Source organism: Candoia aspera, chromosome 15, assembly GCF_035149785.1.
Source record: "Candoia aspera isolate rCanAsp1 chromosome 15, rCanAsp1.hap2, whole genome shotgun sequence".
Classification (NCBI taxonomy): Eukaryota; Metazoa; Chordata; class Lepidosauria; order Squamata; family Boidae; genus Candoia; species Candoia aspera.
Window position 1 is genome coordinate 6810955 of NC_086167.1, and position 15642 is coordinate 6826596.

At 49.6% G+C, this 15642-nt stretch overlaps 1 protein-coding gene across 1 annotated transcript; it reads left to right on the forward strand.

The window, feature by feature from the left end:
• Window positions 1-10629: 10629 nt before the first annotated feature.
• Window positions 10630-15446, forward strand: LOC134505880 (uncharacterized). The gene is made up of 4 exons (XM_063315817.1): window positions 10630-10639; window positions 14066-14154; window positions 14246-14341; window positions 15027-15446. Exons 1-4 carry the CDS (start codon window positions 10630-10632, stop codon window positions 15285-15287), a joined length of 456 nt encoding a protein of 151 aa, XP_063171887.1. The 3' UTR covers window positions 15288-15446.
• The last annotated feature ends 196 nt before the right edge of the window (window positions 15447-15642 follow it).

The window sequence follows — 15642 nt, forward strand, 5'->3', positions numbered from 1 at the left end:
ATCTCCTTCGGGGTCATCGAATAGATCTTTGGTCTAGGTAGGGGGACGTCGGGCAGTAGGTCGATTCGGCAATCCGTCTTGCGGTGGGGGGGTAGTTGGTCTGCCTCTGCTTCTCCGAAGACCTCGGAGAAGTCGGCGTATTGTTCCGGTAGGTCTGCAGTGGTAGCGGCGTTGTCTTGTGTGGTCGCCTCCGCTCGTCCTACCGTGGGGTTGCTTTTGCCAGCTGGTACTGGTGCTCGATACTCGCCGTCGCCGAATGTGAAGGTGCGGGTCGCCCAGTTGATCCGCGGGTTGTTTTTCGCGAGCCATGGCATCCCCAGGACTGCAATGGGCCGTCCGATGGGCGTGACTACGAACGACGTGCGCTCGGTGTGAGTGCCCATTTGCAGGGTGACCGGCTCGGTTTGTAGCGTGGCTGGTTTCCCCCCCGCTGTGGAGCCGTCCAGCTGGTGGAATGCTAGCGGCGTGGGGAGGGGGAAGCAGCGGAGTTCGAGTTTGGCGACTAGGTCGGGGTGGATAAGGTTTTTTGAGCACCCCGAGTCCACTAGTGCCGCGGCCGTGGTGGCTCCGTTGCCGGCAGAGAGTTGAATTGCTGCCAATATTACGGAGCTTTTGTCGTTTCGTTGAGGTGGTTCGCGTTGCTGTCCCGCCGCCTGCCTCGCCACGCGTTTCAGGGCAAGCGGGGAGCATTTCCCGCCGGCTGGTCGGGGTCGGTATTGTCCTCTTCTCCCCAGTACGCGTCCCAGCCATCTTCCGGTGTCGCTGTGGCCACGGTCATTCGGCGGTGAGGGGGCGGCCCCGGGTTGGGTGGTTTGGGGCTAATTTTCGGGGCAGGCTTGGGCGCGCTGGTCGGCAGTCGGTTGGCGAAGCAGTCCGCCGTCTTGTGCCCTAATTTGCCGCACCTCCCGCAGGGCTCCCGGTTGAACTTCATTTTTGGGTATATGGGGCCGGCCATCCCCCCGTGTGGTGCGGGTACCTTTTTCCCGACGTAGTTTGTGTCTTCCGTGGTTGTCATAAGGAAGGTGCGGTGCGCGTGTTCGGCTTTCCCCGCGAGGTGGATCCACCCGTGTAACGTTTCTGGGTCGTCGCGGTAGAGGGCCCATTGGAGAACGTCGCGGTTGAGCCCCTTTTTGAAGATTTCTAGCAGGGTGGTCTCAGACCAGTCGCAGACCTTTCCCGCGAGGGCTTTGAACTCCAGGGCGTAGTCAGGGACCGTGCGTGTGCCCTGTTTAAGTCTCTGGAGTGCGCTTTTCGCCCGTACTTTAGCTAGGGGGTCTTCGAAATAGTTTTTCATCTCGTTGATGAAAGCAGGGAAGGTGGCGAGGGCGGGGGAGCTGGACTCGTACAGTTGGACGTACCAGTCCGCCGCCCTGTCTTGGAGTTTGATCGCCACGGCGGCGATCTTGTCGGCCTCGGAGTCATAGGAGTGTCCGTGCCTCCCCATGAACTCCCTAGCGTTGGTCACAAAAAACGAGAGTTTTGTGGGGGTCCCATCGAAGAAGATGGGGAAGTCCTTTGGGGCCCGGGCGTTTTGTGCGGCCCCGCCTCTCGCTTCTCGGGGTGTGGTGTCGGCCGCCTGTGCCGTCTGCTGGCCCTCCGCTGGCCCGTGTGGGTTCGATGCTTCGCTCGGGGTGTGGGCTTGTGCGGGGACGTCGTTGGGTGGCGCGGGGGGCATAAGCGCCTGGAGCATGGTCCGGAGTTCCGTCAGCTGAGCCCGCATGGCCGCGAGTTCAGCTCGTGCCTCCTCGTCCACAGCCCGCGCCGCCGCTGGGGCCGGTTCCGTTGGCGCGTCCTCGGGGGTGGGTTGCCGGCGGGGTTCATCGTCCCTCTGTCGCGGGTCCGCTTCCTCCGCCGTCTGATGGGTGTCTCCGTCGTCCTCCTCCGTGTCGAGCGCCGTGGGGCTGTCGCTCCACGCCCGTTGCTGGGGTGCGATGTGGGGCGCGGGGTCCTCCGCTGGTTTCGGAAGTCGTGCTGCTCCCTCCCGCGGTCGGGTTGCCTCCGTCGCCATCTCCCCTTGGGGTTGGAGCTGAGGCTCGGGTCGGGTTGGGTGGGCGTCCATGGCTCCGGGAGTCCGCGGTGCCTCTGGCCTCGGTCGGTCCTCCTCTGCCTCTTGCCGCGCGGCTCGCCCTCCTTGCCCGCGCCGTTCCGGCCTCATCTTGCTGGTCTTCTCGCCGTCTACTCCTCCCGCGGCTCGTTGTCGTCCGGTGGGGCTCGGCGAGGCTGAGTTTATGACTCTCAGCTTTATGTCATGCGCTGCCTACCTCTGAATAACGTTCAGACACTGGGTTGCGAAGCAGGCTCTGGTTTATTTCAGGATAGGTACAACGTTGTTAGAAAAAAGCTGAGAGTGACAGGAGCGCGCCGGTGCGGGGTTTAAATACCCCGCGCCGGTCAGCGCCCCCTCGCTCTCGATCACGTCACCCCCCTTTGTCCCATGTGTTGCCCTGCCATTGGTTGAGGGTTTCCAGGATCGCCCATCCTCCGGTTTTCAATCTTCTGCTGATTGCTTTCAGCTGGGCGATCCCCGTTGCAATTGCCGCTGATGGCTTGGGTGGCTCCGTGATCCGTTTATCTATTGTCTATTAGCCGTTAGTCGTTGTGGGTTGATGGCTACTTAACTTGTCCCCCTTCACCTATTTCCTTGTCATTGTCATGAGTGCCATTGCGCTGATGACTTTAGCTCAACGGCACTCATGACACAAGGATGCTCTACTTCTTGATGTCCTGACTAGATGGCCTGTAATAGAGATATGAATTTGTGCCTTCCAGTTGTTTATGGCTATTAGCACCTGGCATGATGCTTGGGGTTTCTGGGAGTTGTAGTTCAACAAGTGAAAGGGCTACAGGTTCCCACCCTTCTAATTCTACAGTTCGATAAAAATACATGCTCTAGCTGGAAATCCTGTGGATGATAATCCTGCAATTCACATCCTACACAGTACAAGAAAAAAACAAGCAAGGAAACAGAGTAACAGCCGTATTTATGCTGATAGATTTCATGGATGAAATGTTTCCAAGTCTCTATAGAATCATCCATCCAACCTTCAATCTCTCTCTTAACAACTGCTAAAGTTTGGTTGGATCTTGGCCAACGCCTCATAGATGGCATTATTGGAAAAGGTCTATTGTTCCACTTCAGCCAATCAGAGAATCTGGAACCAATCCTTCATTTGAATACTGACCACTATATAAGGGCACTGCTTGGGCATGGTCCCCATCATTTGCAGGTGGGCCAACTAAATTGAATGGGTGTCAACATCACAAGCCATGGCTGTTGTCAAACGAGAGAGGAAGAGTGATGTTTTGAGAAGGAATCGGCCCAGTAAACCAGCCAAGATTAGTACCAAACGTGGGAAGATGCTTTCCAAACCCAAGAAGAACAGGTGCATCATAAGGTTTCCAAGAAGCGGTTATTTAACTTCATGCCCCCTGGTGTCCTGGTATTTCAACAGGAGGATGCGCGACGATGTCCTTTCCTTGCACAAGAGCAGAGATTCCTTGAGCCCCTGCATGGCTGACGCTCACAAGTTATCTCTACGGCTTGACCGACAGCGAAAGCAGCAGTCTTTTGCCCGTGGTGGACCACATTCTTTGCGAGCCACACTCCAGGAGGTAGCCAAAAAGAAGCGTGCCAAGTGGGTAGTGGAATCGACCAAAAAGAGAAAAAGATATTCTGACAATGAGATCTTCTATAGTTTGGCCAAGAGTCCCTCCATACCAGAAGATACAGAAGGCTCTGCTAGTGGTGCAGGGGTTGAGGACATGGTCTCCCATGCTCCTGGGATACCCCAGCCCACTGCAAATGAATTGCAAGAGGCTTTAGGCTAAGGGGTATCCCTCCCTTCTTCTCGGCATGGCAAGTGGGCTTCAGGAAGGGCCGAGACAGAAGAACAAAAAACTAACGCTAGCCTGCACAACAGATCCAGTAATTTTGGGGAGTCCCACCTGCGCACATATTCCAATCCTGAACCCATTTTTCCCCAGAACCGATAAAATTAGTATTTATCAATCCTTGAAAGAGAAAGAAGGGGGGGAGGAACATTATTTGAACCATCATGTGAAAGCAATGTTTTGGCACCTAGAGAAAGAAGACCAGGTGGTTCCATAAGAACAATATAATGAAAGAAGATCTTCCACCCTATCCCAGTGAGAATGAAATAACTCTTGTAATATCAAAGGCGTTCCCCATCGCTCAAGGGAATCCATCTCAAAATCCTAATAAAAACAGGATCTTTGGAACACAACACACTGTCTCGTGAGTTCTTTCCAAAAGAAAATATTAAATGGTTGCATTTGGGGTCAGTGGGATGAATCTAGGTGGGTTAAACTAGAGTTTTTTAATATTTTGAGATGGAGAGGGGGAAAAATGGGTTCAACTGTTGGTTTTAACTTTAAGAAAAGAAAGCATGGTGCAACATGGGGTTCTTAATTCAGGTTGGAAAGGATCTGCTAAGGACTTGGGGGAGGGCAAGACCAACACATTGCATCAGTTGGATGCCAGTTCTAAAGAGAAAAGTAAGCAAAACTGGTGCGTATGTATAACTGAACTCCCAAAGGGGTCAAGTTACAGCCATAAAACTACACGAACTTACATCAGAGCTGAAGGAGATATATATTGAACACATCTGTTTTTTTGAAGGAAGCAGTCCAAGCATTTGTGGCCCTGTTTGGTTGAGAATGCCTTTAGGTTCAGAAAGATAAGATAAATATTGAGCAGAATTTTCAAGACAAAATGACATGATTGTCCTCACATCCATTCTGATTTTGCAAACAATGCGTTACAAAACCCTCACCGAGATCTGCACAGATTTAACGGAATCGTTAAAACTCTCCCTGAGGGCAATAAGAGATATGGTAATTCGAACATCTAATATTGATTAAGTATTTGTGAATTACAGCAATTAATTACCACAGTTCCAAAACTGGATCGTTTACCAGCCCATGGATCAACAGAGAAGGAAAAATTAGGATTTTTCTGCACAGAAGATGGCTATTTTACAATGATGTGCACTGGATGAAACCATTCAACAAACTTTTCTGCATCAATTCAATTCGGAAATCAGCATAGGCCAGAGCATGGGTCATCTGTGACCATTTTGGCCTCATATACTAATTGTGGAGTTTAATTCAGGGGTAGAAGCCAGATATTTGGACTATAATTCCCACTATCACCAAACTTCATGCTGGCTCAATTTATGCAAGACGGTGCCAAAATTTTGAGAGGCCATCAGGTTGTTTTTCTAGACTTGCTAGCTGGGTTTTGACATTGCACCAAGCCATGGTTTAGCTTATCTTCTGTTGAATAGGCCACAATGGATTGGGTGCAGATGACAGGCTAAGCTCAAACCAAACCAAACCCATGATTTAAATGGGTTAAATCTAGCTTCTTTGCCAAACACATTCCTAGCTACATCTGATAATTCCAACTTAATGTGGTTCTAAGACTGGGGATGACGGAAGGTCTATTTAACTTTGCACGGCTCTGGGATAATTGGCAGAGATATTCCTGACATTTCAAGATGGGTTTTGTTTTCCACATTCTCCAGTTTCAGCTATGGAAGGGACAACCCATCCCTGGTGGAAAACCAGCGTAGAAAGGCAAGGCAACGCAGTGTTTTTCGTGTAACCTAATAGCACATTCAGTTTTCTATGTAACTGAATTCAGGTACCTGAAACAGGACAATCACAAGAAGTCTGTCAGCAAAATTAGGGATGGAAGGAAAGCATCAGAGGAAGGGGAGCAAATGCAACCTTCAAACTCATTTATTGAGAAGGAAGCACCCTGATGCCAAACACGGGGTGTATTTTGGACAAGGAAATGGGAAGATGGGGCAAGAAGGAAGAGAACAGGTATCCCTAAATTACAAGGAAAGCAACCCTTGCAGTTATGGAGCTCCATTTGTGAAACCAGGGGGAAGATAGTCTAAGCTGCTGCTTCTCCCTCTCCCTCTTCCTCTTCTCCTTTTCTTCCTCCTCTTCCTCTTCCTCTTCCTCCTCTTCTTCTTCCTCCTCCTCTTCCCCTTCTTCTCCTCCTCCTCCTCCTCTTCCTCTTCTTCCTCTTCCTCTCTTTATAGTTAGTCTTGATTTTAACTTTTCAAATTATACCAGAATGAAAATATTTTTATTTTTAGAGTCTTTCGCTGCTATTTACTGCTATGGAGTGTGCCATGCATGCGGTTAAATTGATTCTTTTTGTTTCCTGTTTTTCATGTTGGAAATCAGTGTGTAACCACCCAGAGAACCCCAACTATTTGGAGGATATAAAATAAACGATGTGGCTTGTTCACTGGCTGAATTGCACCCTCTCCATTGCAACTAGTCAGCAAGACCAGTGTGTGCCTCTACTATGGATGAGAACTTTCTACTATTGAGTACAGATGGCCTTGAAGAAAAAGGAGGTGAAATGTTAAGATATGGGACAGGACATCTATCCTTCACCAAAAGCTATCAGAGAGGCTGCTTTTACTTAACATTTGGCCCCAGATAGCCAGCTCTGACTGGCAGCACTGTCTAGGACAGGGTTTCTCAACCAGGGTTTCGTGGCACCCGAGGGTTCCACAAGAGGTCACTAGGGATTCCCTGGGAGATCATGATATATTTAAAAAATTATTTCAGATTTGGGCAACTTCACATTGAAGAGGTAGGTTCCATTCTTTACTTTTAGTTTAAGAACACCATTCATGCATCTAGACAGGCCTACCCATGAAACGAATAGAATAATTTTGTTAACTCCTGGCCTATCTTTGAGCCTGAATGGGCAGGGGTTCCCCAAGGCCTGAAAAATATCTCAAGGGTTCCTCCAAGGTCAAAAGGTTGAGGAAAGGTTGGTCTAGGATTTCCAGCCCTATCTGGAGAAGGTGAGAGTGGAATCCAGGGCATTCTGTGTGTCATGCAAATGGTATGACTTTCTCATCCTTTCGCCAAAGGTCCAATGAGGATAAATGTATCTTAATTTAACAAGGGGGGTTGAGTGGGGAGAGGAGTTGGATTCAACCAGATTTCTACACAAAGCTCTCTACAATGCTGCTTCTCAAGGGGAATGCATCTACACACGGAGAGACCCACCGCCCCACTGCCACTGAGCATCCCAGAATGCGGGGTCCGTGTTGCAAAAGATCCAGTTTTATTTGTATTTCAAAAAGAATTCCTTGATCGGGCCAGGGCAGAACACCACCTTTGGAGACAACATGGCTCTTGTGGTCAGGACAGAGGGAATTGGGGTCTCATCAAGTCTTGTTCTTGCTGCTGCTTTTTCTTCCAGGTATCGATAAAACTAATTTTAAGGGTTCGGGAAAACGGTCCTCCATGCAGGACTGAAATATCAGCCCAGGTGGTCTCCGGAAGGGTGTTGGATCTTTTGTGCAAAGCAGGTTCTTGACTTATTTCTCTCTCTTCTGTGTTCGTTCTTCTTGAATCCTGCATGGTCTTTAGAGAAGAGAGAGGGATGTGCCTTTAGGCCTCTCCAGTTGGCTGAGATATCTCAGGAGCACCCCGCTTGGACCCTTTCTCAGGGGCACAGAGATTGTCTTTTCTTTGTTTCGACAGAGAGTTGGCCAGCTTGTAGAAGATCTCATTGTCTGAGTAATACCTTCGCTTTTTGGTAGATGCCACCGTCCTTTTTGCCCCTTCCTTCTTTGCCATCTCCCTCAGGGCCGCTCGCAGGAAATCTGGGCAGCGCCGTGGTTGCACATGGGCCTGCTTCTGGGACCTGTGGCTGGCTCGCAGGGGCGACTTAAGGCAGGGGCCACTTTGTTTGGACAACACGTTAGGTTTGCCCTTCTGGAATGGAATCCGGCTGCCCCGTATCCACCTGTCAAAACACCAGGACATGAGGGGGCATTTCATCCGATAACCCCGTCTTGGAAACCTTATGATGCATACGTTCTTCTTGGATCTAACCGGTAACTTCCTTCTCCTTCTGACCAGAGTCCTCCAGGATCTTCTGCTTCTCAGAGGGCTCCTCCTCCTCCGCTCTCGGCTCCTCCTCCTCTTCACCGTGCTCCTCCTCCTCCTCTTTGCTTTGCTCCTCCTCCATCTTTTCTGACTCCTCCTCCATCTGCTACTTAGAAAATAAGTCCTCCTTTGCATTTTGAGAGCAGCCAGGTCTTGGCAGGGCTCTTCCTCTCTCCTCTTGGTCTTTTCAGATGAGGCTGATCTCACTTCAGGCCTTTATATAGCTTCCGGCATTCAAATGAGGGTCTAGGTTTGCCTTCCCTGATTGGCTGGCAGGGAACAATAGTCAAGCGGGCTACCCAATAATGTCAGACTGTGAGGCCTTTGCTCCTATATGAGGCTAAAGGGAGGGTGCCAGGCTTAGGAGGACTGGGGGCGCAATTGTAGCTCCCCCAAAGGATGCCATGGTGGAAGCTGCGTTTCAAGGGGAATATTAAGGAGGCGTTCAGGTATGTCCTAAAGAAACAGTGACCCTAATGGGGCTTAATAATGCCTTGACTGAGGGTTTCAAATCTGTTTCCAATTTGCCCTAATGGTTGCTTTGCCCCTAAGGCTTCTGCGTTTCTACCCCAAATTCTTAATGTCTTTTGGCTGTTCCGCAGCAATCACTGAGTGTCAGCCCCACCAGGTAGACCAGACCAGACCAAAAACCTACTGGAAAGCTAAAACTACTCTTACTAAGAATGGCTGTAATAACAGAATCTTGCACATCTGATCATGCTGGACCTCCTCCTCCTGCTTATTCTCCAGTGAATTAGGGAGGTGTCTGCCTGAGCCACTTCCAAAAGTTATCTCCTTGTTCTGGACCTTAAAAATGTTCAGCCCCTTTTGCCTCGATAACAGTTCCTGCATATCTCTGTCATCTCTTCCTTACTCTCCACACCAGTGTTTGTCAACCTCAGCCACTTTTAAGACGCGTGGACTTCAACTCCCAGAATTCCCCAGCCAGCATGCTGGCTGGTGGAATTCTGGGAGTTGAAGTCCACGCGTCTTAAAAATGGCTGAGATTGGCAAACACCGCTCTGCGTCAAGAGCTAGTGTGGTGTGGTTGTTTAGGTACTGGACTAGGAGCAGAGAAACCACCCATCTCCCCAGATGACTTCGGACTAGTCGCTCTGCCTCAGCTCAACCTATCTCAAAGGGAAAAATGGAAGGGAGGAATACCCTACCTTGAGCTCTTGAATGAAAGATGGAATAAAAATAAGTAAATAAATAAAAACCAAGGTATGCTGGTGTTTTTGTTATTGGGTTGTCTTTTTGCTCTTACACATCCATCACCCAGCATCTCTGGCTTCCGGATGTCCAAAAGGTCCTATGTGATGAAGGACACTCATCTCTTCCTCTGAGATTTAATTGGGGCTAGACAACCCATGACACGTTGGACCATCGTTTCAGAGGTATTTCCTTCCTTACCAGATTCCTCAATGCCTTCAACAATGGCAGAGCTTCTAATGTCCTGCCTTCCCTGGAAAAGTTCTTTAAAAATCAGAGACGTATCTGCCTTGAAAATAGTTCACGTCGTTCATATTGGACTGTATAGCACAGTCAAACATCAGAAGTGGACCACAGGAATTGTTTGAGACATTTTGTATTATGTTATAAAACACTTCATGACCATTTTTATGTCATAAAATGTTTTATAAAATTTGCCAAATTTCTATTCCATGGGAGTCATGGGTCCCAGATTTTGGATGCATTCTGTAAGTTAGCCCATTTGAGGTACCATGGTTCAAAAATTGTTGGATTATGATGCCCCATTTCGCTCAGTTGAGGGTTACAAAGTATCAAACAGACACAAGAGTTTTCCAGATAGATAGATAGGTACTGTAGATGAAGTCTGGGAGGCTGCAGACCACTGGAGAGAGAATTTCAACCTTTCTCCAGGGACTGGGGCAGCAAAGTTACCCCATCCCACTTTCTTGACTTTTTAGCAGAAATGCCAGAAGTCAAACCACCTTCTCATATTTTGGCTCTGCTGCTGTTTCAAGATCATAAGCAGATGCGCACACTCACTAAACAGGGCCCATGTTTTTTATGATTAGAGCAATCCGTTCTGGGAAGTTTGCAAACAGTCAATTTTATGCCACAACTCAGAGTGGATTTTAACTTTCCAATGCACTTATGTTTATCTGATACAGTGAATATATTTTAAGAATGGCCAGATTGGAAGAGAGAACATCTGGAATCCAGGAATTGGAAGCCAAAACACTAACAGTTTGAAGTATGCAGATGGCTTCACTTTGTTAGCAAAAAGTAAAGAAGATTTAGAAGAGCTCATTATGAAACTGAAAAGGAAAAGTGAGGAATCTGGGTTAACAAGACAAAGGTAATGTCAACCTGTACGCTTAATGAACTTATAATTGGCAGTAAAGATAGCTTTAGATAATTTTGTTTTCTTGGGTTCAAGAATAGATAATGATAAGCCACGTGCAGGAGAAGAGAAAGGAAGGATAAACTTACGCAAGCTGGTGAAGGATGCTGAGATTTAAATGACAGCAGAAATTCAAATAGTTAAAATGAACTTTCCAGTGGCAATTTATAGCTATAAAAGCTGGACTTTGAGAAAAAAGATGCACACCTTTGAATTATGGATTTACTAATTTACTAAGAGTGCCATGGCTTGCAAGAACCAAATAAGCAGTCCTGGACCAGATCAAGGCTAATTGTCCTCCTGAGATGGTGATTGGTAAGCAGAACTCACATATTTTGGGGGTGTGATAGGAGCAAATGAAGGACTAGAAAGAAGGAATTTGCAGGATTGAGAGAATTAGAAGACTGGGCAGACGTTGGGATGGGATGGGATGGGAGGATGGGAACAAAGGGGTCACCATAATGCCTTTGATGGTCTGTAAGTTTTTAATACAGACAAGGTGAGATATCAAGTATTCTTGAATTCCCCAGATTCAGTGGCAATCATGTGCTTGTAATATTTCCATAATCTAACAAGGAGTTGCCAGTTTGCAGAGTGGCTGCTTATAGAGGTGTAAAATGATTATAATTTTAACAGAACATCTGCACAACTACCCCTATCCGTCTTCTTTTAAAAATGGGGACCTACCTTTACTTTTTGCCTGTAATATTTAGGAAGGGTTTTGTCAACCTTAGCAACTTTAAGGTGGGTGGACTTCAACTCCCAGAATTCCCCAGCCAGCAATTGCATTGCATTGCTGGCTGGGGAATTCTAGGAGTTAAGTCCACCCATCTTAAAGTTGCTAAGGTTGAGAAACACTGATTTAGGAACACTTAATATTCTTCGGTCTACAGTACCAGTCTTGAGTTACCTGTTTGCTTAAAAGTTGGACCACATAGGGCCAGCAGGAGGCGCTAAACAGCTACAACATTCAGCCTTCTGCTTCATTCTTCCTCTTCCTTGTTTGTGCATTACAGAAAAATACAGGTGTTGCTCCCCTGGTTTCATGCATGGTGTAATCATCAGAAGCAGCAACTTGTGACCCTCGCTTCAGACCAAACTGATCGTCACCTTTTGCAGAAACTATGACCTTCCTAACTTATATTATGGCCGGGCCACAGCTCTGTAGATGTGGGGTGTAAATTGATTTTTCCGAAGTACAGGTAGTCCTCGCTTAACCACAATGATTTCAGTTGCTAAATGAAGTAGTCATTAAGCAAACCTGGCCCGATTTTATGACCTTTTTTGCGGCAGGTGTTAAAGTGAATCACTGCGGCCGTTAAATGAACCATGTGGTCATTAAGTGAATCATGCAGTTCCCCATTGATTTTGCTTGCCAGAAGCCAGCCAGGAAGGTCGAAAATGGCAATCACGTGACCATGATGGATGGTCATAAATGCGAACTGGTTGCCAAGCACCCAAATCATGATCATGTGACCGCAGGGACACTGCGACAGTCATAAGTGTGAGGACCGGTCATAAGTAGTTTTTTCCAACACCATTGTAAGTGCGAACTGTTACTAAACAAATGGTTGTTAAGTGAGGATCAACTGTAACAGCAACTGTAGTCAATCTGAGAGAAGGATTACAAAACGCCATTTGAAAAGGAGGTAGTCCTGCATCCCTCTGAAAATCTGAGAGTTTCCTAGAGAAGGAAAAGACTGGGCAATCGTTGCTCTAAATTTACGTCCAGGCAAAATTAAATGATACCCTTTGATTTTAATAAATTAGCAGTGCAGTTTCTTAGAGTGATTTCCCTGGCTGCTTTTGCACAACCCACAGCTTAGTCCCTGAATTGAAGCTTTTTCTGGATTGGTAGAAAATGTTAATTCATAAAAATAAAACAAGAGAAGAGTCATACGGTTGGAAGGGAACTTAGAGGTCTTCTAGTCCAACCCCTTGCCCAGTGGAGCAATCCTCATACCATTCTGGGCAAATGGCTGTCCTGCCAGTGCCCAGGATGGGGTCAAAAAAGTCAAAATGGCAGCCACAATGGTGCAATGCGAGTTTCATCCATTTTTTATATGCAATCACACCTTTTTGGCACCATCTTGACTTTTTTGACCATACCCCGTGAACACCCCGGGCTCTGCCCATCAAAACATGACGTACCTGTAAGTTTCCCTTGCTTAATCTGAATTTGCTTTATTTGATGGATTGTTTTCATTCAAGAGTTCTCTTTATGTACCCTCCCCCCAAAAATTATTACATGATTTATGCCAGCAAAGTTAATTTTTGCACCAAAGATCTGGACACCTGCCCCCTTTTCCCTTCTGGCTCAGCATCTTCTTCATGTGAATTCATTTTAGGTGAGGTTTTTGGGGAATGTCGCCCCAGCATCAAGCGAAGGAAGTCTATACTCTATTCTTTGGGGTCCTTTCTCCTCTTTCTTGCAGTAAATAGGGGGGGGGGGAAATACAGAAGTGGTGGGAAAGCTGAGGATGGTTGCAAAAATTCGTCCAGACCAATTCCATCTGTAGTAGGGGACCTCTCAGTAAAGATCAGACAGATCAGTGAATGGGTGATAAGTTGTGAGGATTCTTCTGGTATCGACTCAAATATTTTGGGGGCAACAGGAATGTTAGAGCTTCAGCAACATGGCCTTATACCAGTTTTGAGAATTTAATACTTGACTACTCAGAAGAACCAAAAGGAACAATCTCATATAGGAGATCCACCCCATAATTTAAAGGAAGTTTGGGACACTGATCTTGGGAAATCCAGACAGGAGATAATTTGGCAGGCATTATGGAAACCAGGTGGATCCACCTCAGCTTGGATGCAAGAATTGTGGTGGAAGATTACACATTGCTGGCACTTGTGTTTGGCATCTCTCTTAAAATTATCCTTCCTGATGTTGGAGAGGTTATCAGAAAGAGGGGCATTCTTTGATCTGCAGCAGCCATGCAATATCAAAACCGTTCTGGAGAAGCGTCTGTCAGCTTCTCTTGGCCAAAGCTTTCTACCTGAGCCAAAGCTGTTTGTAAAGATCAAAGCCTTGGCGTGCAGCTGGTTTTGTGCTTTGGAACTATCTGGGATGGTCGGCATCCTGGATCATTCAGGGGTTTGCCCCAGAATAGAGGATGCTTTTATGGAACAATAATATGGGGGTCAGAAAGACCCCCACCACAAGATGCCAAAGATGGCTGTGGGGTTTTCTCACCCAAGTGGCTCATGCATGGCCTGAACTTCATCCATCTTGACTTCCATGGGCCTTTATTTCAGGTTTCTATGGACCTCATCCATCGACTTCCATGGGCCTTTACTTAATCAGCCTCTCGGTTTAACGGGCACTGGGGACTCTTGGACAAGCCAGGTGTCAGGGAACTACATCTCCCAGCATTCCTCATGGTTCTGCAGTCTCTCTGGGGTTGCAACATCTGGAGGGCCACAGGTTCCTCCGCTTCTGCTTTCAGGCCCCACCGAAGCAATCTGGTTGGCTTGCTGGGTTAACCCCTGCTTTGCTGGCCCGGGGTCTGTCGAACGAGCCCTACCTGGCTTGAGGTTCAGCCCAAAGTAAGCTTGGTTGGGTCAGTAGGTATCTACGATAGGATACGTGTTTTGGAAGCGCTCCCACGAGCCTTGGGGTTGGTGCTGCAGCAGATCGACAGGGCCGTCCTTGATCCGATCCTGCTCGGACCCACCGCGGGGGTGACCGATCGGCTGACCCGGTTCCTTGTGGGGCGTTCTGGCTTTGCTCAGAGGTGAGCCTTACGCTCGATTCCCAGGGATCCGGGCTGGGTGACGACCTGGCCTCGATCCACGCGGGGGACGTGGTGGCCGGGAAGCGGGTGGGGGGAGAGGGAGAGAGAGAGAGAGAGGGAGAAGGGGAGGAGAAAGGACGGGCGGCTGGTTCTCTGCGGTTTCTGGCCGCCTCCATAGGAGGGGGGAAAGATTCCCTCCGCCCCTCCACCGGTCCCCCCTCCCCGCCCCCGCCAGCATTCAGCCTGCGCCATTCGAGCTCCGGGGCAGTGCGCGGTACGGTGGGGAGGGGTCGAGACCACCTGGGGACAGATGAAAGCTGGCGGGGGGGAGTTGCTGCAGGGCGAGCGCGGCGCGCCTGCTTCTCCGTTAGCGGCCGGGAGGCGTCTCCCCTCTCCCCGCCCGCCCCCGGCCACCCTCCCCGGGGCACCCTCGCTCTCAGCCTCCTAGGCGTTTTGACGTGTGCAGCCGGGCCGGGAGGAGGGGAGGGGCGGGGCGGGCGAGGGAGAACCGGCGCCTCGGGTGGGGGGTGCGAGGGGACAGGAGAGCGGTGGGCAGAGCCCAGCGGGAGGGGGTCCCGCCTGCGATCCGGACGCTTCTCTCTTCCTGCCCGCCTCCGCCCCCCCCCGCCGCCTTTTGTGTCTGGCTCTTGGACACTGAGCAGCCAGGTAGGAGGCAGCACGGGGGGGGGGTTTGCTGGAGGGTCTGTCTTTCTGGGTTTGTGGGCTTTTCAGGCCAACCGGAGAGGGGAGACAGACTGTGAACCCCAAAGAGAGGGGTGCTATGGGGCGGGGGGTGGCTGGGTTAGTGGGGGAAATGAGAGAGAGAGAGAGAGAGAGAGACGGAAAAGTGGGAAGCGACAGCTCGTAGCAGCCGGCCAGTGTCAGCGCCGCTGAATCCGGAGAAGCTCCGGATATGGAACCGTCATCCTCATTCGCTTTTCGTTCCCCCCGCCTCCTAGGCTTGCCCGCCGGCTCCTCCCCGCCTCCACATCAGGCTCCTCCACAAGAGCCAAACCAGGTTTGGGAACTGGTTTGCGCCAAACGAGGGTGACACAGTGTCGCCGGTGGCAGCTGCGCTGGAAGTAAGACGGTCCTTCGCCGCGGAGCCCGATCTCCAGCCGGGGCTCCCCCCGCCCCACGCCGCCGGGCTCTTCTGGCCAGGGCGGAGAAGCAGGACCCCCTCCCCGCCCGCTCCCACGAACACTGCTCCTCCGGACTGAAGCGGGGCTCCTCCGGGGCGGTCTTGGGCAGCTGGATCTTGGCCCCTGCCTTTAAAGATCATCCGGGCCAGAGCTGGGGGGCCATCGAAGCAGAGCTCAAGAGTTGGGGACCGAAGATTGCCGCGGGGAACCGGGATTAGCAGCTGGAAGCAAACCTTTTCTCAGCAGCAGGAAAGAAGGTGGGGGTGGCTGGTCCCCCTGAAAGCTGCAGCAGAAGATTCAGGCACCTGTTTTGCTGTGCTCTGACCTCTTTGCCCCGACTGCCTTTCTGGAGTGGCGAACTTTGAGGTTTCTTTGCTCTGCTCTACCAGATTCCCCCCCTTCACCTGAAACTGACAGTCTGGAAAGCCCACCT

Bases quoted from the DNA above. Each gene is read 5' to 3' on its own strand.
- LOC134505880 (XM_063315817.1), top strand. The intron at 14,155-14,245 runs GTGGGGGGAGAG...CCGCCTCCATAG, and splicing joins ACGTGGTGGCCGGGAAGCGG to GAGGGGGGAAAGATTCCCTC. The intron at 14,342-15,026 runs GTACGGTGGGGA...CCCGCCTCCTAG, and splicing joins GAGCTCCGGGGCAGTGCGCG to GCTTGCCCGCCGGCTCCTCC.